Source organism: Triturus cristatus, chromosome 5_2, assembly GCF_964204655.1.
Source record: "Triturus cristatus chromosome 5_2, aTriCri1.1, whole genome shotgun sequence".
Taxonomy (NCBI): domain Eukaryota; kingdom Metazoa; phylum Chordata; class Amphibia; order Caudata; family Salamandridae; genus Triturus; species Triturus cristatus.
In genome coordinates this window covers 868,963,714-868,989,106 of record NC_140588.1, presented here as the reverse complement: position 1 = coordinate 868,989,106, position 25,393 = coordinate 868,963,714, and the positions used below count along the sequence as shown (strand labels likewise).

The following is a 25,393-nucleotide window of genomic DNA, read 5'->3' as shown; positions in this document are numbered from 1 at the left end:
TATTCAGTGTTTTTGTAATCTGTGATCAGTCTAGGATGAATACCATTTTCTGTTGAAAAACGAGATTATGCGGCAAAGGATAATGTTTGTGTCAAAATATGCAACATTTACCAAAGCCACAAACAAACTCAAGTAGAGTTAAAAATAACCTTCCCTGAAATTTTTTTGCACTGCTGATCTACAAAAATAGCCACACGGGGCGGCATCAACAGACAGTTTAGTATTTCTCAGTGGAAAAGCCCTAGCTGCCTATTTTAGCTGGGACACAATGAGTTGCCTTGAAAAGCAAAGGAACATTTCATATTTCATAATATTACAACTAACAGTTTATGGCCAATTGAGTATACCAACCTTCTGACAGGAAAAAAAACCCTTTGAAAGTACTCTGTCAATGAAGACCTCAAATTCAAATTCAAATTTTAATAAATATGCTTAGTTAATGAAAACCACTGAATATAAAAAGAGCACAGTAAAAGTTAGTCTTAAAAAATACAATTAAAAACACATCTTAAGAACTCATCAAGAGATATTATCTTAATACCGGTGCGAACAACAATTTTACACTCAGGACATAAAATTCATTTGGAAGGGCATCTTAGAAACTCATCAAAAAATATTGTCTTTTCCACCAGTGCCCGAAGCAGTAACATTCACGTAACTTGTTTTTAGTTGCCTCTGTTGAAAAATGCTATAACTGCTTGACGGAAAGTTCACACTTCCAATGAATTGAAAGAATACTGTATAAATTGTCGTTGCTCTGTCAGGAATACTGGGTACATGCAAATAATGTGCGTAAACGTTTTGAGAGCTTTATTACAGTCTCTGCAAGATTTATAATTTCCTTTTTCAAGATATTTTGGAGAAAGTATCAAAGGTGGGAAATCTCCCAAATGAAAGCGCATTATTTTCATATTTTCATGGAGTGAATAATTAGAACTTAGGTTTTCCTGCCACTCTAAGGTTTTATAGGATCGGATGGTAATCTATGAGTGAGCACGCTTTGAGAAGATGTGTTATCCTCCAAAAGCGAAAGCTCACGTGTAATTTTTTTTTACATGTTTCCTAAAGACTTGAAATGACGTTGGGAGTTCCCACTGCTTGTTTATTTGTAGGGACACTATGCTAGACCGTAGATAGTCACTGTATGGGCCCATGTTTGTAGATAATTCAATCCAGATTCTTTGATCTGAGTCTTCCTTGGCTTCTCTTAGCTTGAGGCAGAGTTCGACAAAGTCACCTAGTCTTGCGTGCTTTTGCTTCATGAGCCCTAACTCCAATCTGATTTGGCGCTGCATTCTGGGGCAGTCATAACAAGCACTGAAAATGCAATAGGTCTCGCCTTTGATTTAGTTAAAGACATTTGCTTTGCTAATGGTATTGTATAGCAAAGCAAATGGCTTTAACTTGATGAAAGACGAGACCTATTGCATTTTTAATGCTCGTTGACAGTCACCCCTACTTTTTGACTGGTATTTAATGCGATTTCGACTGGAAGTGCACTGGGTTGCTGCTAATCAGTCCCCCAGGGCCAGATCTCTTTCCCAAAAACTGTGCAATGGTACCTCAACTGGCAATACTTTTAGCACTCCTGTAAGTCCCTAGTAAGTGATGCCCCTGGTGCTTAAGGCAAGGAGGCTAAAGAGGGACCTTAAGGGCTTCCGCATGAATTGCGCCACCCTAAAGGACCCCTCACCAAACACCTACAGACTGCCACTGTAGCCTGTGTGTCTTGGTGCAGACAAAAGTAAAAGCACAACATGGCACACATCCCTGAGTGCCAGGCCTAGACAATGCATGCAGTATAGGTAAGTCACCGCTATGGCAGGCCTTACAGCCCTAAGGCTGGGTGCACTATACTACATATGAGGACATATCTACACGAGCAGACATGCACCTGTACTTGTCAGCTCAATTGCTGCCAGTACAAGTTAACAGGGAAACAATTTTGAGTACATGAGCTAGACACTGTTGAAAACGAGTTCCCAATTTCAAAATGGCTTCACTGAAAATAGGAAGGTTTGGTATCAAAAATCTATTAATAAACCCACACTGTTTCCGGTGTTGGCTTTATTGATACATGAACAGGGAGGGCACCTTAGAGTTGCCCCTGAAAACCTGCCAGCTACTGGTGTGCTGACTGACTCTTTTTCACCAGCTTGCCACAAGAGACAAGTTTCGGCCAACCAAAGCGAAAGGCCTTTGCTCTCAGGAGGTCAGAAATCAAGCCTATTCGGGCAGAAAATGCACACACCCCCTCCCACAGGAGGACATGCAGATTAGCATTCCAAAGCTGGAGAGCTTCAATGAGCCCACTGCATTTAATATGCAAATCTGCTTCTTTCACAGGAGAAGAAGCCAACCTCCTTTGTCCAAGGCCCTTTGGCACCTGGACAGGTGGGAAAATTAGCTGGTCAGATAGGGATGTTCAACCTCAGGCCAGTACCACCCCTAAGGTAGACTACCTGAAGTAGAAGCGACTTTTCAGAATTAGCTATCTTGATGATGGCAAATTTAAGATCTCTGGGACAGGGATATGCCCACTTCCCACAGGAAGTGGACATATAGGGGGCACAGTGACCCCAGGGTGAGATAGCCCATTGGCTACTACCCTGTACTCCCTTAACACCCCTAAATTCAGTATTTAGGGTAGTCCCTGGAACCAGAAAGGCAGATCCTGATGACCTACGAAGAAGGACACTGAAGAGACACAAAAGCAGAAGACTGAAGAAGTGCAACTGACTTGGTACCAGCCCTGCCAGCCTGTCTGCTGCATCCCATCGAAACCTGCGCTAAAGACGTCTTATCCTGCAGCTGTCATGCCTCAAATGCATGGGAGGATGGCCTGCTTTCAATAAAGACTCAAGAACTCCTGTGGAGTAGCTGAGCTTCTTCCCTGCATCCTGCAGGCACCCCAAGAAGAACGGTGAGGACTACGGAACCGCCAAAAGCAGATGCCACCAAGCACCACTGCATCAAGCCCCCCTGTGAAAAAGTGGGCCAACAGTGTCATCGTGGTCCCTCAAGAGACCAAGTCCACTTTGGGTTCACCCCTTGTGAACTCCCCGATGATGTTGCCTGCAGGCCCCCTCAACAGCGAGTGCTCCTGGATGAAGTAACCCAACACCACAAGGACCCACTGCATCCGGCTGCCCCAGCCCGAGGAGAAGAGGACCACCGGTATCCCCACATCCCCTAGCATTGCAAGACTTGAACTCTCCTGTTGGTTCAACCCAACTTGCATCCCAGTCAAAACATGCAGCCTCTTTTCATGAGATCGATCCCCATTGACTAATACTGGGCACCCGACGCTGTAGTCCCCCTACTGCACCCAGCTGCTCTAGCGCCGCTGGAGTTGACCTACTGTTGCTGCCTTGAACCTTGCTCGATACTCACCATACATCCCGGAAATTGGTCTTGCAAGATGCTCTACTGTACCTGAATGCCATACTTGTTTTTCCTCCCATAGGATAAAATTGCAGATTCTGAAAAATGCAATAAGGGTCGACATTTTTCAAAACACAAACCTTTTCTCTTCCAAAACATACTAACCAGATTGTAATGATTCTGGTATCTAAACATATATAAAGACGTGTTATTTTTATAAATTGGTGTGGATGTCCTAATTGAGTCGTGTGCATCATTTATTGGCTATTGTGTGTATTTGCAGATGTCAACACTCCTCTTTGATAAGCCTAAGGCTGTTCGACCACACTAACCCCGAGAAGAGCACCTTGGGATTGCTAGAGCAAGCCCTTATCGACTCATAGGGGAACCCCTGCATTCTTTGCACGATATACCTAATTTTGGTACATCATATAAAGAGCCAGCTTCCTACAGACTTCCCCTGCAATAGTCAGACAAAAAGCAGTAGAGTTCAGGAAGCATCCACGAATATTGGAGCTGGGACCTGGGAGGGGGCAAAGGGAATTATGGGCACAGGATTTATAATTCTTAAAGTGGATAACCTATTTTCAGCAAAGGTGCTCCAGTCCACGGTAGTGACACCTCACGGTGTGGAGGGCCATATAATTACGGAGCAACATCCCGTTTGCTGACACACTTTCATCTGACAGGCTGAAAAGGTTACAAATATTGACACAATAGAGGCATCTTCGTGTTAACAACCAGCTGCCGAAATGTAGACTCACTGTACGAACAAGTTACTTCCCTTCGGTAACGCTTTTTGTGGTGGATACAGTATCTGCCTGTGGATTCCTCACTTTGTGAATATCCCATGTGCCAGCATTCCACAGAACTTTTTCCCCCAGCTCTCTACGCCGACGTGGACGTCATAATACCTCGGCTCCGCTCGAGACTCCGTATGACGTCACCGGAGCCATAAGAGAGCCACGTCGGCGTGATTACGTTAGTTCCACCCATTTTTTCCGTGCCTCCGAGGCGAACAGGTGGACCGACAACAGATTCACAGTATACACAGTATACAACATTCGAACAAATATACATAGTAAATATATAAAAAGGAAAGCTAAGGAACAAAAGCATTTCCTAAAAGTGTACCAGATAAAACAACATGTCAAACAAGGCATCCTTTAAGGTATACAAAGGTGGACAACGGGGAGGCGGGTGGGCCAGTGAGGAATCCACAGGCAGATACTGTATCCACCAGAAAAAGCGTTACCGAAGGTAAGTAACTTGTTCTTCTGATGGATACATCTGCCAGTGGATTCCTCACCTTGTGAATAGATTCCCACAGCAGTCCCACTCCCGGAGGAGGGTGTCCACCTTCCTATACCAAAAAGTCTTGCAAGACAGGGCGCGCGAGGTGGCCCTCCCTCCTCATCTCAGAGTCTAAGCAATAATGCTTTGCGAAAGTATGGAGAGAGGCTCAAGTCGCGGCTTTACAAATGTCTGCTACAGGAACACCCCTGGCCAAAGCAAAAGTAGAAGATTTAGCTCTAGTTGAATGAGCTCTAATACCCTCAGGTGGGACCTTACCAGCCAGGGCGTAGCAGATCTTGATGGCCAGGATGATCCATCTGGACAGAGTGCGCTTGTGCACAGCTTTGCCTTTCGATTGTCCAACATAGCCCACGAAGAGCTGATCGTCCAAACGATAGTCCTTCGTTTTGTCCAAGTAAAAGCTCACAGCTCTTTTTGGGTCCAGTCTGTGAAGCCTTTCTTCCTCCTTGGAAGGATGAGGAGGAGGATAAAACACAGGGAGAGTAATCGACTGCCCCAGATGAAAGGGAGTAACTACCTTAGGTAGGAAAGCAGCCCTGGTCCGAAGAACCATCCTTTCAGCATGTAAGGTTAAAAACGGGGGTTTTGAACTAAGAGCTTGAAGCTCACTCACCCTCCTTGCCGAGGTTATGGCTACAAGAAAGACCGTCTTAAAGGACAACAGCCTCAAAGGACAGCTATGAAGGGGCTCAAAAGGGGACCCCATAAAAAAAGTTAAGACAAGGTTAAGGTCCCACTGTGGCATTACAAAAGGAGTAGGTGGAAACCTGTTAGTAAGGCCTTTGATAAATCTTAGTACAATAGGAGATTTAAATAAAGACGGCTGATCTGGAAGACATAGAAAAGCCGATAAGGCCGATAGATAGCCCTTGACCGTGGCCACAGCACAGCCCTGCTGAGCCAAGGAAAGAGCAAACTGAAGCACATTAGAAAGATGGGCTTTTAAAGGGTCAATGGATCTCTCTCCACACCATTTAACAAACTTAGACCACCGATATGAGTAAATGGACTTGGTGGAGTGACGCCTGGCCGATAAAATAACATCCACCACATCAGGCGGGAGAGAGAAGGAACTCAGGTTGCCCCGTTCAATCTCCAGGCATGAAGGTGCAGGCTCTGGAGGTGGGGGTGAAGAACCTGCCCCTCCGGTTGCGAGAGGACGTCTGCCCTGAGAGGGAGACGGAGCGGAGGGTGCGATGAGAGGTGAAGTAGATCTGTGTACCACACCCTTCTTGGCCAATCCGGAGCGACCAAAATAACTTGGGCCCGATCTTGGCGAATCTTCCTCAGAACCCGAGGAATCAAGGGTATGGGAGGAAACGCATAAAGGAGTTGTGAGCTCCAACTCAACTGAAACGCGTCCCCCAACGCCCCCTGCATCGGAAACTGGAGACTTCAGAATGATGGGCAATGGGCGTTCTCATGGGTGGCAAATAGGTCTATCCGAGGAGACCCCCACGTCCGAAAGATGTGACGAACCACCTCCGGATGAAGCCTCCACTCGTGGTCGACGGAGAACTGTCGACTGAGACTGTCCGCACGTACGTTCAGCACCCCGGCCAGATGATTCGCCATCAAGCAAATCCGATGATCCCGAGCCCAGGACCAGAGCCGTAATGCTTCCCTGCAGAGAAGATACGACCCTACTCCTCCCTGCTTGTTGACATACCACATCGCGGTAGTGTTGTCCGTCAGGACTTGAACCAACTGACCGCGAAGGGAAGGGAGAAAGGCCTTGAGCGCCAAACGTACAGCCCGTAATTCCAGAAGGTTGATGTGAAGCAACCTTTCCTCTGGAGACCAAAGACCCTTGATCTCCAGATACCCCAGATGAGCACCCCACCCCAGGGTGGGGGCATCCGTTATTACTGTGGCCACCGATGGAGGAAGATGAAAGGGCTTTCCTTGAGACAGGATTGCCCTCCACGCCCCACCAAGACAGATCCGCTGCAGCTTCTCTGGAGATCCTGACTGACTCCCTGAGATCTCCGTTGTGCTGATACCACTGCCTGCGGAGGCACCACTGGAGTGCCCTCATGTGCCAGCGTGCATGGTTGACCAACAGAATGCAGGAGGCGAACAGACAGAGCAGGCGAAGGACCTTCAGAACTGGAATAACCGCTCCATTGTGGAATAAAGAGACCATCTCCTGAATGTCGGGAATTCTCTGAGGAGGAGGAAATGCTCGACACACAGTAGTGTCCAGTACCGCCCCTATGAACAGGTTGCGTTGAGAGGGCACCAGGTGAGATTTGGGCACATTGATTGAAAAATCCAAGTCGATTAACAGCTGAGATGTTACCTGCAGATGATGTTGCAACATCTCTGGGGACCCTGCTTTCAGAAGCCAGTCGTCCAGGTAGGGGAAAACCGGAATCCCCGACCTCCTGAGATGAGCAGCCACCACAGCCATCACCTTCGTGAAGACCCGAGGTGCGGTAGTAAGACCAAACGGGAGAACCGCAAACTGGTAGTGTTGCGACCCAACCGTAAAACGGAGATACTTCCTGTGCGACTTCAGGATTGGGATGTGGAAATACGCATCCCGCAAGTCGATCGACACCATCCAGTCTCCTTGCTGCAACGCTTGAAGAACCTGTGCAAGGGTCAGCATCTTGAATTTCTCCTGTTTCAGGTAAAAATTCAAGACTCTGAGGTCCAGGATTGGACGTAATCTGCCGGAATCAGGAAATACCGGGAGTAGCACCCCTGACCCCTTTCCTGCTCTGGAACCACCTCTATCGCACCTTTTTGTAGCAATGCAAGAACCTCCTTCTGCAGAAGAAGCAGATGGTCCTCTGAGCAAAAACCTTGGCAAGGAGGGTAAGGGGGAGGAAACTCCCGAAAGGGAAGGGCGTACCCAATCTCCACGAGGTTTAAAACCCAAAGGTCCGTCGTGACGGATTTCCAACCTCGCAAAAAGTGGGACACCCGACTCCCCACAGGTCTCACATGATCTAGGATGGGGGATCTAGGGCTGTATCCCTGAAGCTTCATTGGGAGCAGAGGAGGCAGAAGATGAAGATGGGTTGCCGCCAGAACCTCTCCGGCCCCTTTGCCTTCCTCTATATGACCTATAGAGAGGATTCTGCTGCTGCTGTTGTTGCTGTTGTTGAGGTTGACGGAAGGTACGAAATGAAGACCTCCCAAATCCTTTATATTCTCTGAAGCCAAGTCCCTTAGCAGGAGTCTGTAAACCCAAAGACTTCGCAGTAACCCTGCTATCTTTAAACCTTTGCAAGGCGGAATCGGCCTTCTCCCCAAACAGTTTTTCTCCATCAAAAGGCAAGTCAACTAACGTGGCCTGAACATCCGCAGAGAAGCCAGAAGTACGAAGCCAAGCTTGCCTCCTAGTGGCTATCGAAGACTCCATAATTCTAGCCACAGAATCAGCCGTGTCTAGACCCGACTGAATAACCTGCCTCACAGCAGCTTGGGTGTCCGTAACAACCTCCATAAAAGAGGCTTTCTCTTCTTCCGGCAGCTTAGGGGCTAATAGCTTCATCGAGTCCATCAGTGCATGAACATAGCGCCCCAATAAACAAGTGGCATTGGTTGATTTAAGAGCCATGCTTCCAGACGAAAAGACCTTCTTGGCTGTTTGATCGGTCTTCTTAGAATCCCTATCCGCAGGTGTTTGAGGGAAGGCGCCTGACGATTGCTTCAAGCATGAAGCTTGCACCACAAGGCTCTCTGGTGAGAGGTGAGAAGAAAGGAAGCTTGGATCCCCGAAGCCACCCTGTATCTTCTTGCCACTTGTCTGTATACTGCAGGCGAAGAAAGAGGCTTGCGACAAACGTCCATCACTGGCTCTAAAATAGCCTCATTAAAAGGTAACAAGGGCTCTACAATTGACGAAGGTGAATGCAGGACTTCAGTCAACAGGTTCGGTCTATATTCAGCAGAGGGCAACTGTAAGTCCAGCAACTCTGCAGCCTTTTTGATGACCGTATGATAAGGGGCCAACTCCTGTGGCGGTGAAGACCTAGCAGAAGAATGCTCCCATTCCGGAGTAGTATCGAGACCATTAGCATCCTGAATGCCTTTAAACTCATCAGAAGATCCACCGACCTCACCTTCCTCCACTTCTTCCCTATTACGCTCCTCCTCCAAAATCCTCTGGGCCTCTCTTCGAGAACGGATCCGAGGACTAGGCGGCGCCGGGCGCGGAGCAGATGGAGTCGGCAACGGCATCAAGGGAGGCTCCGAAGAAGGCAAACGACCCAGACGAAGCCGGGATGGATCTCAGACGGCGCCGGGAACTGCCACGAAGGAGCCATCGGCAAGAAGGGCATAAAGGGAGCCTGAGCATAATGCTGCAGCACTCCCAAAGTGTATGCCATTGGACCCACGGAACTAGATGGTGCGCCGGATAGGAAGGCAGCCCTTTGGAAAAACCCCATACATCGCATTGAGGAAATGCGTTGGATCCGCACCCGGAGTCGGGAAATGCGGGTACGGGTTCGAACCTGAATCCGGTCGAGGAGTTTCAGGAACCGGAGCCAAAGTGTCCTCTACTGGCGCCGCCGGTTCAGCTGGCAGTGGAGAAGGCTCTTCCTCCTGACCCGGATCGGCGTCGGAAGCTAGAGACTCCACTGGTGACGATGACTGCACCGGGGACCGCGCCGGAGTCAGCTTCGGCGAAGGAGACCTCTCTGGTGACATACGAGAAGGAGATGGAGAAATAACTTCCTTGCTTCAACACCGAGGCGACGGCAACCTCGAAGCCTTACTCCTCGACGATCGGCGCCGAGAGCTATGCTTCCTCTTCTTATGTTTCTTCGACTTCGAAGAGTGTGAAGTCGACGACTCCGGCCTCGACTTCTCCTTTTTCCTCATTCAGGGCCTTGGAGTTCATTTTTCTGCAGCAGGAGCAGTCATCCACATCATGGTCTGAAGAAAGGCACCACAAACAATCATCGTGGGGGTCAGTAAAGGACATGTGGCCCCCACATTCCCTACAAAGTTTAAAACCTGATTTTCTCGTCAAAGACATAGCTTATCCAGAAACAGTAACCCACTACAAGACAACAAAGTAGCAGGAGAGTGCTGGAAAACCGTTACGCGTCGACGGCACGGAAAAAAGGGAACTGACATCACGCCGACTTGGCTCTCTTATGGCTCCGGTGACGTCATACAGAGTCGCGAGCGGAGCCGAGATATTATGACGTCCACGTCGTCGTAGAGAGCTGGGGAAAAAAGTTCAGTGGAATGCTGGCGTAGGGGATATTCACAAGGTGAGGAATCCACTGGCAGATGTATCCATCAGAAAGAGGTGCTACTTAGCAGTGGGGCATGAGTAACTTCAAAATGTGTGACCAACAAGTATGCCAATTTAACAGTATGAAAAGGAAACATACAGATGAATTGGATGTGTAGCAGAATGATGGTATGTAGCACTCAAGAGAATTGTAAAATCATGCTTTTCGAATATCTTGTTCCCGGTCAAAAATCCAAAAGCTTGTTTGTGGTCAAAAAGCAATTTCATGCAAATAAGAATCAACACTAACCTTTAAAGCCTCCACGACCTCTCCCTACTTGCCCACGTGCTCCACCACCTCTTCTTCTTCCATCACCACGCCGAAGAAAATGGTCTGCTTCTTCTGTTGGAGCAAGTGACCAATCACTTAGCTCATCTCTATGGTCAGACTCCGTTTCAGAAGCATTGGAGGCTTCAGAATTGGTTCCTAATAGATAGGTGAGAATGGACTTACATAACTTACTCTGCATGACTAAAAATGCTACTATTAATAGTTCAATAAAATTCTTACGGATGGATATGCATATGATCAATAGACAGAGGTACCTACAAACATGGTAATTTGTAAATTTCATTATCCAAAAACTTCTTTCAGGCAGTTAAGGACATCTCAATAGACAGCTGTGTTTGAGAGACAAAAATTGTACAGTGAAGCAAGTGGCGATCATTATGAAACTTGAATAAGATTCCATTCCATACCATACAGTAAGAGGCTATTTACCAGTTCTATCCACTAGTTCTTCATACTGACTGTGCATTATTTAGTCATCCTCTGTCCTTGACCTTCCTTGGCCTCACTAGCTAAGAATTCGTTCTTGGCAGGACGCATAATGCCCTATACTTAAAAGGGTTCAGAAGTGCAGATGACAATATTTTGGCCAAGACATGCTTAAAAGCTTTCTTGTCAGAGTAAGTCACGGTATTTAAAAGAAAAACAGCTTACTTACCTTACAGAATGCTCTTTCTGGGCATACTATAACTAAACGCATATTCCTCACCTTTTGAGAAAACCCAGGTGCCAGCGACTGGTTTCGTTTTTTTTCCAAGCACTTGCTCCTGTGCAGTCATCACATTCTGCAGGAGCCTCATACTATCGCTTGAATTGAGGCACAGATCGTTATACAAGTGTCATCCTCTCGCACTGAAATCAGTTTATCCTGACAATTTTTGCACCCTCAAAAGTGGATTAACCAAGTCGGACTTGAGGAGACGGATGCTGGATCTAATGTGGGAGTTTTTTTTAATAGTTACAACAGTCCACTCCACTGAACGGAGAGGAAGGAGGGTGGTGGGGAATCTGTGGTTAGATAGAGTATTAAGCAGTAAAAGCGTTTCCAATTCTTGCCTTTTTGGTACCCAAGCAGTAACTCCGAAAAAGGTAGCTGGTCTGAGGAGTGGACTCACACCACACTGTCCTGTGGGACCAAGCGTACCTCACTGTCATGGCAGGAGTGCTTCCTGAGCATATGCATGTACACTTTTTTAACAGCCTGGAAGATGCCCAGTACCAAACAACGTTAATCAACACTGCTTAAGCAGACTTGGCTCTGTTGGAATGGATCCGTAGGCCTGCAAGGTGCTCCTTATTGGCCAGGTGAAAGAAGCTGGCTCTGTATATGCTATACCAAAATGAGGTATAGTGTGCACTGAGTCCAGTGGAACCCCAAAGGTAGACAGAGGTAAAAGTAGATAGTACCTTACTCTCTATTTGTGGAAATGTGGCCGAGCCGTAAGGCATTATCAGAGTGTAGTGTTAAACATTTGTCGTACACACTCAAGCAGCAAATGATGTCACACACTCAAAGACTCAACTCAGACCAATTTGTTTGTATCAAAAATATTATTTAGTTACATTAATTTTCTAGAACAAAACATGCCTGGTACAGGCAAGTGTAAATGGTACTTTTCAAGGCAGGTTGAACAATACAACCAAGCTGAATGAAAATGACTTCGTTACAGATTTGTAAATACTTGGAATGCAGTTGAAATTACTTTTGATTACTTTACAGATTATTTTATGGATTACCTATTCTAGTGTGATAAGCCTAGATATTCCCTAGAGAAAGGTAAGTAAAGCAGTTTTAGATATTTGCAGTTTTTCAAGTTCTCATACAAAACCAACTCCACACATGGAACAATTTTCCCAAGAAAGCAGACAATGCAGCCCTATAGGAAATAATGTGGTTATCCGTTTCAAGAAGTACTTGAGTTTGGGAGTTGGCGTTCTGGGGTTAGAACCAGGGTTCACCCAGGGTCCAGGATGCACTCTGAAAGCACCCTCAGCAGCACCAGTGTGGCTGGGTGCAGAGTAGTAAGGCCCAATTTTATCCAAGGGTGATAGGAGGCCTCCAGTTGGTGGCTGCTCACGAGCAAGCCACAAGGTTGTGGGAGCAAAGCTACTGGTGTTAGGCTCAGGGCAAAGAGGTGACCACAGGTTGGAGAGGTAAGTTGGGATGTCTGGGGATGCTGGGACACCGTCAGTTGGGCCACCCATTAGGCGTCGGGTTTTCTTACCAGCTCTGGTCCCGGTCAGGGAGATCCTACATAAAGGGTCTTCAGGCGTCGATTGGCGATTTGAGGCAGGTCAGATCACCAGATCTCAGGTCAGGATCACCGGGGAGATCTCATTGGCCACTTGAACTCGGGCCGTGGGCGTCAGGTGCTGAGTGGTACAGACTCACGGTTTTGGCTGGGGCCAGAGTCTGTGAGTGAGCAAATCCGGTGTTCACAGGAGACAAAAGTCTTGGGTTTGTAATGCAGGGCAGGTCCTTCGGGTTCTTGAGGCTGCTGGCTGCAGGGCACACCGGGATTTTGCTGGAGCAGGTTCGAGGTGGGGACAGGCCGGTAGGGCTGGGTCCAAGTCAGTGGGCGTCCTCCTCTTCTTAGTTCAGCAGGGCTTCTTCTGTCCTTCTTCTCTCCTTCTGGTCAGTTCTTTTCTGAGAGGGCAAGGTGTGGGTTTGCCCCTCAATACTAGATTTAGGGGCATTACAGGTAAGTAAAGGTTGGGCGGGGCCATATGCATCTCTCTGGTTGGCTGGGTCCCCCCAGCTGCAAGATGGCGGGGACTGAGAGTTGTGTTTCACCTCGCCTCCTCCACCTGAGTGGTGGGGTTGGCAAAGGTGGGCACACCTCCCTCCTGTTGGGAGCCAGTAGCTGGCAGCGGCAAACAGCTGGGGTAGGTCACAAAGGCAGCAAGCCTTTGAAGCTTCCCCTTCGTGGGCCCTGCCCATCCTGGGGGATGAAGCTTGGCACCTCGTCCCAGGATGTGTATTGTTTCAGATCCCCAAGAGCAGCAGACTCTGGACTCAGGGGTCCACTAACATGTCTGGTGGTGGCAGCTGGCGAGCTGCCACTCAGGCAGGACACTAGAGTTAGGTCGTTTTTCAGGGGGCATCTCGAAGATGCCCTCTGAATGCATTTTTCATTAAATCCCACACTGCCATCAGTGTGGGTTTAATGTGCTGAGAAGTTTGATACTAAAATTCCCAGTTTTCAGTAAAGCCATTATGGTGCAGTGGAGTTCATAATGACAAACACCCAGCACCATATACTCTTAATGGCATTACTGCACTTACAATGTCTAAGAATTGGCTTAGACACTGTAGGGGTATAGGGCTCATACACCTGTACCCTCACCACTGGTATAGTGCACCCAGCTAGAGGGGTGACTGACCTATGCCAGGGCAGTGGGTTGGAGGCATGGCACAGAGGGATGTCTATAGGAATTTTATTAACGCCAATTTGGTACATGGTAGAGTTATTCTATAATGACATTTATATTTCAAGATGGTTGCCACAATTCATAAGTATAACATACTTCCAATACGGCCGCCGTAGTTTACTTGCTTCATGCTCCGTCCCATACTGGAGTACAGTCCTCATATGGCATGCTCAATGATGCACTTCCGTATACAAGGACAACGTTAAACACTAAAACCTCTTTTCCGCACTCGGACACCGGTTAGCGAGATCTACGGTTGCTCTGTTTTGGAAAGGTGAGTATCTCTGCGCTTGGCGGTGGCAGTTTTGTAACTCTAGCTGAATACTTGACTTAAGAGTTAGGTGAGACTCTAGTCTTTGTAATTCTACTTCATTGCTCAATTATATGAAAGTGCATATCTAGGCATTCCGTAATCTTCTATATAAATAAATATAAATATTGAACACTGTTAGCTAGAGTATTACAGTAATTGAGAACACTGCTGTTCCTGGCATTACATCTTGTCCCCACTATCTTATTTTTCTACTAGAGAAAGTTAATCAACAAATGTCTGTTGTCTAAACACATACAGAGACAATTGTATATCAATACGACAATACAGAATGGATTGTTAGTTAAGAATAATACTTACCTGAAACATATTATTTTGTTAGACATCTTATACTTTAGACAAAGTATTTTCATCTCCCATAGCTTGTGTTGTAATCGGAAAAAAGTACCAATTACTTCAACGTCATTTACGATCTATGCAAGGGCAGCCAACTAAGTTAATATTTGTCTGGCTATTTTTAACCATAGGTGAGATCATTTCAATTTTAATCGTATATAGGAGATATGTCAAAAAAAGCAATATTTCCTTATTTTCTCATTTTTTCACTCATAGACCTACATTTGCTATGATCTTTTGGACATCAGCAAACGCCTTTGAATATTGATGAGTTTTTTTATGTTAAACATTAGACCGTATAGGTAGGTGGGTCTTTACCAATATAGCCCTTGTTATTAAATTACTGGTTTAGCAGATAGTATTAAATTGGACAAATACTTTCTTTGTAGAATTTTGCCTTATGTCTACAAAGTTTTGAAGAACAGAACAAAACTTATTTCGCCTGAGTGTTACATTATTGTAACTTTGAGACTGCACTTTGCAGAGTTTCGATACAATATTTAGGTATGTTCCTCTTATGCATATACAACAAATTAATCAAGGTTGACAATTGCTCTCCCTTTTAGGTCTTTAACCCAACTTTAACCAATAGTTATTTGAGTCTTTGAACTGATCATACAAAGACTGATACGGGTTATGTGATGTAATTTTAGTGATTGAAAAAGCTTATTATGAATGTGCTGGCAGGGGTATATCAGGTTGCTGTAATATGAACGTGTTCTGCAATGTAAACAAAAATAGTCTTTGTATCAATATACTGAAATTATTCTTTTTATATTGTTGTTTAGATAAACATGCAATTTTCGTCCTGAAGAAGGTGACAAAATATCTGATTTTCACTGAAACGCTGCGTCGACAGTTGTTCTTCGAATATATTTTGTTTTTAATGATATGTATAAAAAGGATAAAAAAACCTGTATTGATGTAATTATGTGGATATGATATATATTTTTTTCACAACATATTTTTTTGTTGACAGGCAAAAAGAGCCCAAGAGTTTCCAGGGCAATACATCGTATGTAGAACATGACATTGGTAAAGATGTCAACATTTTCAAATACAGTCGTCGAAAAAGAAAAAGAGATGTTTTGGATATATAAAACTGAATCCAACAAAAGTAAACATCATAAACAAAGAACAGCCGTGTCACAAATGTTGATACGATTTTATCAATCTGTGTATTTGTATTTTGTCATAAAAAGGTTTTCATATACGTTTTTAATAAAATCATGATCAATTTGAATATATATTTTTTATTTGATTGTCATTGAGTCATAATACAGTAACCTGTATGTTAACCCTCTTATCTTTTTTCCTTTTTAGGTCTCGCGACTATCTTTGCAGTGAACAGCACTGCTCGCGCATCGAGCGACCTCTTGTATGGGGTTTTTTTAAATTGCACTAGGAATTGCACACGCATGTGCTTTTCCTTTTGGGCCATGCCATTGGCCTTTGCGTGCGTGTTTTTTTTACAAACAGAGCACGCAATAGGCCAAAGGCGGGTGCAATGCTCCGCCCATGGCCTATTGGTGTCTGTTACGCGCACCCCCGGGCATGTGGTTTCAATTATCGCGCCTAGACGCGAGAGCGATAATTGAAAGCACGTTTCGCTGTGGCGCGCGCGTGCGCACCACTCGGGGTCGCTGATTTCGGGGTTCAAGTGGTGGCAATCTTTTTTTTTTTTTTTTTTTTTTTTTTGAAACCGTTTATTGCAGTTTATAGAAGTTACAGGTATGGGCCTACAACCACACGGCCGGCCGCTAGAGCATCAAAAGCATATTACATACATGTAGCAAAAAACTTTCTCAGCGGTGCACAGTAGGAAGACAGGAGTGATCAATGGTGCAGGCCTCACAGCTCCATGCCCACAGTACGGTTCCATTTTCTTAAAGCACAACAACATAAACAAACCACAACCGCAAGGCAACCCTCGATCCAAAGTGACAACACGTGCTCCATAAGTGGGGGATCCAAACCAGCAGCAAAATTCTGAAGAGGGGGACGGGAGTAGATCAGGGACTGGGGGACCGCGCGCCCGCGGCCAAGGGGGGGGCGCCATCTAGGGAGACGGAGCCGGCGAGGCCGCCGGTAGCAGCGGCGGCTCACAAATACCCCCGCGGTAGGCGTTCCAGGGGCCCCAGAGTTTCATCCACGCCCCAGGCTTACCCCTCGCCACATACACCACCTTTTCACGAAACATACACCAATCCATATGCTCTTTCCAGGCCGACACCGCAGGGGGCCTCTGGGATCCCCACAATTGGGCAATATCACGCTTGGCTATCATGTATCCCAGAGTCACCCACCGCGCCTGCGGGACCGAGTAGTCATTTGGTTCCCAGACATTCAGCAAGCATCTCCTCGCTTCAGGCAGCAGCGCGACACGCGTAACCATTCGTAGAACCTCATGCACACCACGCCAGAATCGCTCCACCTTCGGGCACTCCCACAGTATATGCATGAAAGTCGCCAACGCACCACAGCCACGCTTACACATTCCATCACCGGCAAAACCCATACGTAAAAGCCTTGGCCCCGTCATGTAGACCCGGTGAAGGATCTTGAGCTGGACGAAACGAAGGCGAGCCGGGATGGCCACCTCTTTCGGAGAGGCCACCGCGGAGATCCAATCCTCGTCGTCCAGCTCCAGCCCGTCGGCAACCCAAGCCTCGCGGAGACTAGTCAGCAGACACGATCTATCGTTAATCAATTTTTTGTATATGAGGGAGATCGTGCTGTCCGGGACATGGCCATCTAGCACTCTGTCCTCCAGGGGGGAAGACTCCGGAATGGATGCAGCATCCGGGAAGACGGAGCCCAGCGCGTGGCGGACCTGTAGGTACCGAAAGTACTCACTGCCCTGCAGCTGAAACTCCGCCTGCAGCGTCTCAAAAGTTTTGAATCCCCCCCTCGTCCAGAGATCTCCCACCGTGCTGATTCCGATCGTGTCCCACTTCTCGAAGCCCTTCGACGTCCACAGGGAGCCCAACCTCTCAGATGCATACAGCGGAGACGCTCGGGTCAAACGGTCCTTCCACCCCATAGCTGCATTAGCCGCGTGCCAGACACGCACCATGGCACGCGTCGGTCCCGTCAAACGGGAGTCGGGCGCGCCAGAGTAGAGCGCTCGATTATAATCGCCACCGGGCAGAAGCGTCCTGTCCATCTCAAATGCCGGGTTCAAGGCGGGCCCGTAAAGGCCATGATTAATTGCAGCTAGTTGGGAGGCCCAGTAATACCGTTTGATGTCCGGGAGGGCGACCCCTCCGTCGTACCACGGGAGCGTCAATTTAGCCAGAGCAATACGCGGCCTCCCGTCCCAGAACAGGCGCCGCTGGAGGCCCTCCACCTCGCGAAAGTAGCGTGCAGGGACCAGATCCATGGTATTCTGGAGGGCGTAGAGGAAGCGCGGCAGGGACATCATTTTAAATAAGGCCGCTCGGCCGAGCGGCGAGAGCGGCAGACGCCGCCAGCGCACCACGTCCTCCCTCAGACGCTGGAGGGGGGGCAGCAAGTTCCGCTCATAGCGGGCCTCCGGGTCAAGAGTGATATATATACCCAGGTACCGGAAACCCTGGGAGGCAATCTGGATCGGACAGTCCCGTGGCAAGACCGGGGCCTCCCCGGAGAGCACATAGACACAGGATTTCGCCCAGTTGATGACCAGGCCTGAGTTGCGACCGAAGGAGCGCAAAACATCAACCAGGACGATCAGTGACTTGCGCGGGGAGGCGAGATACAAAAGGATATCGTCAGCATAGAGGGACACACGGTCCTCATGCTCGGGGGTCCAGCGGAGACCACGGATAGAAGGGTGCCACCGCAACCACTCCGCCAGGGGCTCCATGGCCAGGGCGAACAGGAGAGGCGACAGGGGACAACCCTGTCGCGTGCCCCGCCCCAGCGCGAATGGGGCAGACACTCGCCCATTCACCACCACCTGCGCCAACGGGCCCGAATATAGCAATTTGACCCAGCTGACGAAACCCGGGCCGAACCCAAACTTCGCCAGCATCGCCCAAACATATGGCCATTCGAGCGTATCAAACGCCATGGTGGCGTCCAAGGACGCCAAGATGGCCGGCTCCCGCACAAATGGGACACGCGCGAGCACCCCGTGTAAGCGCCGCAGATTAAGCGCCGTGTTGCGGTGTGGTATAAAGCCCGATTGGTCTTGGTGGACCAAATCGCCCACCACGCCAACCAACCGGTTGGCCAACACCTTGGCGAGGATTTTGGGCTCCGCGTTCAGAAGCGAAATCGGCCTATAGGATGTGACCCGCTCACGGGGCTTCCCCTCCTTATGGATCACCACAATTGAAGCCAGACGCTGGTCCGGCGGGAGGGAGCCCTGCGAGTGGGCCGCAAGGAACATCGCGCGCAGGTGGGGCGCCAACACATCCGGGCGTAGCTTGTATAGCTCAATGGGAAGACCATTGGGGCCCATGGCCTTGCCGGATGCAACCGAGCGAATAGCCGAGGCAATTTCGTCCGAGGTGGGCGGGGCATCCAGCGAATCCCTGTCCTCCACCGTAAGGGAGGGCAGTGCGATGTCCCGAAGCAAGGCATGGGAATCTTCCTCCGAGCAGGGAGAAACCGGGGAGTAGACTTCGCGGAAATAATCCGCGAAGCAGGAGACAATGGCTTCCGGCTCAGTGACGCACACACCATCCACGCTCTCAATCAAAGGCACCACGCGGCTCGCTCTTTCCCTCTTGTCCAACCACGCAATCAATTTGCCAGCCTTGTCACCCACATCATACAATCGCCCCTGCTGCTCTCTACTGAGGCCCCTGGCCGCCTCCGTGACGAGGGCCCGATAGGCCGCCTGCTTTAAGTGCAAAACATGCAACTTGGCGTCTGTTACCCCGCTCCCCAGGTCACCCTCCAGTTCTGCAATCTCGGCCTCAACCCGGGTCACCTCCTCCCGCTCGCGCCGCCGGGCATTGGAAATAAAGGAGAGGGCCTCCCCTCTAAGAACCACCTTGAAAGCCTCCCACAGGGAGATGGCAGACGGGACCGACCCCACATTCTCATCGAAATAGCGCTGTAAGGATTTGATCAAGTCGGCACGAATGGTGGGGTCGCGCAAATACCATGCATTGATCGGGGCCACTCTGCCATCCCCCCTCGGGAAGACATCGAAATGCAACAACAATGGGGAGTGGTCTGAGATACCCCGTGCCAAATGGCGCACCTCCCCCACCCTCCCTGCCTGGGCCGCCGGGACAAGGATGTAATCAAGCCGCGAGAGGCTACCATGGGCCCCCGAGTGGAAGGTGTACTGTTGCAATACGGGATGCTTTAAGCGCCAGCAATCCACCAGGCCCAGCGTGTCTAAAAGGCCGGGCAGCCACGCCTGTGCCCGGGGGAGGTCCCTAGGGGGATGGCGATCCATAGACCCAGAGGCAACCGCGTTAAAGTCCCCTCCAACCACCAACAGGCCACCCGGAAGGTCCAGAAGGAGGCGCCCCAGGTCCGCAAATGTAGTGGCTTGTAACCCAGGCGGGACGTACACTGATATAAAGATAAACACTCTACCCTCCATTCGTCCCACCAGAACAGTGTAACGTCCCCTCTCATCATGGCGCACCTCGTCAATCTCCAACGGGAGCGAGTTCTTGACCATAATACCCACCCCCCGCGAGCCCGAAGTGAAGCCGGAGTGGGCCGCCAAACGATATCCCCGCCGATTCATTGCATGAAAGGTGTTACCTATAAGGTGTGTCTCCTGCAGGAAGACAACATCTGGAGAAATACGTTTTAAATACTGCAGGACCACACCACGCTTAATCCTATCCCCCAGGCCGTTAACATTCCATGACAACACAATCAAATCCCTACCCCCCATCATACGTCAAAACAATCGGTCGCCCCCCACCGAGCATCTTAAAGACAACAAAACAGTTGCGGGTTTGCCTTGCGGTGCTAACGAACAACACACCCCCCCCACCCCCCGGTCCCAACAGAACTCCCCCCTCCCTGCACCCCTGCATGAGCCCAGACAGCCCCCCCAAAGTGCAGTGTGCCTGTCGCCCCATAGCTAAGTACTAACTAGTCCCCCCGAGGAGGAGGGAAGCCCCCAGCAGACCCCACCCGACCTCCATGGGAGGGGAACATACGAAAGCAATATATGGTAAAGGAACAATATCCAGAGCAAGGCCTATACAGTCACCCCTCAATTCTGATCCGGCGGGCCCTCCCCGCCCGCCGCGCCCCCCCCACCCCGATCTCCAGGCAAAGTATCTAACCAGTTCCCAGCCACCTCGGGCCGGTCGAAGAAGTGCGTACGGCCATCCACCTCCACCCTCAGCTTAGCCGGAAAGAGCATTGAGTACTTGAGGTTTAGGTCCCTTAGGCGACGTTTAATACCAAGAAAGCTCTGTCGCTGCTTCTGGACCGCCGGAGTAAAGTCTGGGTAGAAGTGTACATCCATGTTGTCCAGCCTGACCGGTCCCTGTTGCCTGGAGGTCTGGAGGATGGCGTCTCTGTCCCGGAAATTAAAAATCCGGGCAATAATAGGCCGCGGCGGTGCACCGGTCTTAGGGCGGCCCCCAGGGACCCGGTGGGCACGCTCCACCGCAAAAAGCTTACTCAGCCCCCGGGGCTGGAGATGGGTCAGGATCAGTTCTTCCACGAAGAGATCTGCCGCCTCCGCCTCTCGGCCCTCCGGCACACCAATAATGCGAACATTGTTCCTCCGGGCCCGACCCTCGGAATCCTCCAGTCGCCGGTCCATCAGGGCGCTCGCCTGGCCAAGCCGGCGCACCTCCTTCTGGAGGGCCACCACGTCCGTAGTGAGGCTCGTTGTGGTGTGGGCCAGGGAGTCAACTCGGTCGTTCGTTTTTGACAAGTCTGCCCTCACAAGGCCCACATCCACCAGGACCGAGTCAATTTTTTGCGCCAAGGTATCGAAACGCTGGTCCACTGAGGCCTTCATCTCTGCGATGGCGCCCATGACGTCCCGGAGGGTCAGATCCACCGGTTGGGCAGGCGCCTCCGTCGGGCCCACCAGGGATGACCGCGATGTCTCCGGAGAACCCTTCTGGAGCGTATAGCGATCCATACTATTGGCCTGGTGCGCCGTGCCACGGCGGGTTGTCTTCATCTTCGCCCGGTCGCCATCTTGTTTGGTGGACATGCTGGCCCTTCCACCGTCGTGCCAAGATCTCCAAACGGGCCGCCACACCAAATCACGGGTGTCAGGGGGGGGGGCGGGGGCGACCACCGGGCCGCGGGTCAACCCACCGCCGGCGGGTCAGCCGGGCACCTGGACAAGGTAACACCACCGCACCCCGCTCCGCAGCCCGACCCCGCCTGAGGCAAGGAGGGCGCAAAAGCGAAAGTGAAAGTGCGGGGTACGCGAGTCGCCCAGCCCCGCTCGCCGCTGTTATTCACTTCGTCCCCGGATCGCCCCACTACTCCAATCCGGGGGGCCGGCGAGGAGAAGGCCGCAACCTTCAATCGATGCTCCCACCGGTGTTCGGGGTCCGATTCGAGCCCAAAAAACGGGTGGCGCCTCAGCTCGGGTTCACCGACACAGTCCCCTCAACAAGGACAGGATATCGCCAGGATTAATTCCAAGTGGTGGCAATCTTGAGTGTTCCCCACTGGCTGTGGCGCTACACAGAACGAATAAATACATTGTTTATTTATTGTTCTCCAACTGGTGAGTTATTTCAACCCAGGGTCTATCCATGGCCCATCATACTCGTGGATAGAGGCTTCCTTACGGGCACGCTCGTCATTTCGCTTCCCATGTCCCCTAAGAACTCGTACATGCTTTACCGAACCTGGCTACCATGGCTTGGGGTGTCTGCTTGTTTTTGGCAGTAAGTAGAAAATGTGATTATGAAATAACTTATTTACATTTTCTTCTTACGCTGCTCTTCAGTTTATTAGATCCAAGATGGAGTCGTTCCTAAGAGCGGGTATCTCTGTTACATTCGGGTACTCTAGCGCTGGGGTCCACACTGCTCTGCCAGCAACACTATCTCTCCCCTTGCAGGAGGCCTAATCACATATGGTTGCAGTACACCCCAAGCGCAGTACTCTTGATGTTCTTGACATGGGGGAAATGCACAGGCTGAGGATGTGGCGCCAGGGCCAGCGATGCCGACTTTGGAACTGGGAGACCAGTTTCGATTCTCTGCGTCGGCTCAACATCCCGTGATTCTGGGCAAATCACTGCTTCTCCCCGAGCCTACAGAAGTAACTTGACATATATAGTGTAACTGGTGCTCGTGCAAAAGCATCCAATGCCCCCGGCAAACAAAGCTCTGCCAGTGCCCCTGAGTCCTACCCTGCAGCGCCTCGTGCCTGCAGACACCTCTCACTGTGCTCTTCAGTCCTGCCCTGCAGCGCCTCGTGCCTGTAGACAGCCCTCACTGTGCGCTACATTCCTGCCCTGCAGCGCCTCGTGCCCGCAGAAACCTCTCACTGTGCGCTTCAGTCCTGCCCTGCAGCGTCTCGTGCCCGCAGACACCTCTCTCTGTGCCCTCTAGTCCCTGCCCTGCACCCCTTGCTGTTCCAGCAGCGAGGCCAGCGCCTCGCCCTTGCCGTGCAGCTCTCCAGGCGCTGCATGCTTCAGGCGAGAATCAAAACGCTCCGTTGGGGCAGACACGCCTGTCGGTGCCGGGTTGGGCAGGGCCTGCCGCGGGATGGGCAGGGAGAGGACTCGCCTATGACACCTGCTATATTTCCGCACTGCCGGGGTGCCCGTGGCGTCGTAGGGCAGCGTGCTGGCTGCGTGAGCCGGGAGGAAGAGCCGCTGCAGAGAGCAGGTAGGACAGTGTGAGGGGGTGTACATGACACTCGTGGCATCCCAGGTGCATGTCACTCTCTACATTCCTCTCTAAGCACTATCCTTGTATATTTATTCAATGCGCCTCTCGCACCCAGCTTAGGTACTCCCGGCCTCCCACCCCCCCACCCCTATATATCTATCCCTGTTCCAATCTACCCCTTTCACCCTACCAGTGTCTGGTACCCTCGGCCTCCCACGTCCTCTCTAACCCCGCTCATCTCTGCACATCAATATCTATCCCTGTCCCAATCTACCTCCCTCATCCTACCAGCGACTGATACTCGCAGCCTACCAGTGTCTCTGTCCATCTCTATTTCTCTCGCATTTGCAGGAGTTTGAGTTATTGGCATTGTAAATGACAATGACTTATTTCTGTGTTTTCAAAACCTGGAAGCAGTGTGTAAACACGCACTTTAAACTTATAGTCCTTGCTTATGAGAAGCAAGTCTGGCAGTAAAAGAGGTGCAGTTACTGGCAGCATTGCTTCTCCTAAGCAACAACTATATATACACAAAGTGTGTGCTTACGCACCTCTTGTTCTTTAAATTATCCCTCCACTTAAAAAACACACCTAAAAACATTGTCATTTACAATGTCAATAGCTCCAACTCCAACAAATGCGAGACCTATTGCATTGCAAATGCTTGTTCCTTTTTTCTTATGATTGAGTCTACCTGGGATAGGTCATTTATATCACATAATCTACATATCTAGTTTGTTGGTATTACTGTATTCTCAGACTAGGTTTGTTTTTTTGACTAATTGAAAAGGGAACTTTTACTTTGTGTTACACTTACCCGTCCCTTTTCTAAGTATTAGGGTACCGCCCCTCATATTTTTGCTGCGCACAGGGATGTGTGCCATGTCGACTCTTCACTTTGTTCCGCAGCAAAACATGCAGCCTGCAATGGCAGTGTGTGTGTGTAAAGGTACAGGGCCTCTAAAGGTGGCACAATAAGTGCTGTAGCCCTTGGAGGCCTTCCTTGGCCACAGTGCCCTTGGTACCTATGGTACCATTTCAAAAGGGACTGACCTGTGGCCAAAGAGTGCCAATTGGGTTTTGTCTTAATGCAGTTTTAGGGAAATAACATAGACCCTGGGTACCTGTTTGGCAGGAACCCAGGGCACACTCAGTAAAAGAACATCAGCAGTTTGGCAAAAAGTGGGGGCAACCATGCAAAAAGAGGGCACTTTCTTACACAAGGGCTTAGGGTGTCTCTACAAAGGACGACCTTCACTAAGCAGGCTTCATTTCTGTACCACTTTCTCTTTCTTTGCACTGCCAGTGCCCATGAAAAGATGATTGCTGACTTGATGCAAAAACTGAGTGCTCTCTAGGTCTAGCTTGTGAAGCCTCATCTCCTCCTTAGAGGTATGGAGGGAAGCGTGATGGATTGTTCCAGGTAGAAGGGAGATATAACTTTTGTCAGAAAGGAAGCAGAAGTGCTCAGAAACAATTTGTCGAAAAAGAACATGAAGTATGGGGGTTATACTGACAATGCCTGCAAGAAACACTGCCTTGCTAGTGATCAGCTGAAGAGGATGGTTAGGCATGGGCTCAAACGGTGCACACATCAGGAGCGAAGGGACCAAGTTAAGGTCCCAGTGAGGCATACTAAAAGGCATTGATGGGAACATGTACATGAGTCCTTTTAGAAAGAAGATCACAATTGGTGACTGAATAAATAGGGTTTAGCAGGTAAAAGCAAAAAAGGCTGATGTGCAGATACATAGCAATTAACCTTGTCCACAACAAATCCTTGCGAAGCCAAAGATAGGATGAACAACAGAACAGAACATAAGATACCATATCCTGCAAAAGACAAAGCTGGTGTTCCCCCACACCATGTCACAAATTTTGGCCAGTGACACAAAAAGGTTTGGTACAAGGACATCTAGCCACCAGAATCACATCCCCTACCTCAGAGGGAAGTTAAAACTGCTCAGATGTTGCTACTCAATCTCCATCGCTGAAGGTGTATGTAAGGGGTTGTATGACAGAGGCACGCATACCTAAACCACGTGTGCCTCTACAACACTGCCCGAACAGCAAATGCATATAAACAACTCATTCCTTTACCACACACGCCTTTATTGCACAATTTCATGGTAAATGTATAACTGGTAAAGGGATATGTGTGGTAAGAATCATACCCCAACATTCCCCACCCTGAGCCTCAAAAACACCTCAGAGCCCCTCCCTGAGCCCTAAAAAGAACCCTGACCTCCTTGAGCCCT

General features: G+C 49.5%; 1 protein-coding gene across 8 annotated transcripts in view; it reads right to left on the bottom strand.

Annotated features, from left to right (window-relative positions):
• Positions 1–25,393, bottom strand: part of FMR1 (fragile X messenger ribonucleoprotein 1) — a 491,218-nt gene that overhangs the window by 83,534 nt on the left and 382,291 nt on the right. For all 8 annotated transcript variants that reach the window (XM_085607992.1, XM_085607991.1, XM_085607997.1 and 5 more), the window contains one exon: positions 10,212–10,388. In XM_085607992.1, coding sequence (XP_085464118.1) covers positions 10,212–10,388 — 177 coding nt within the window. The remainder of the gene's footprint in view (positions 1–10,211; positions 10,389–25,393) is intronic.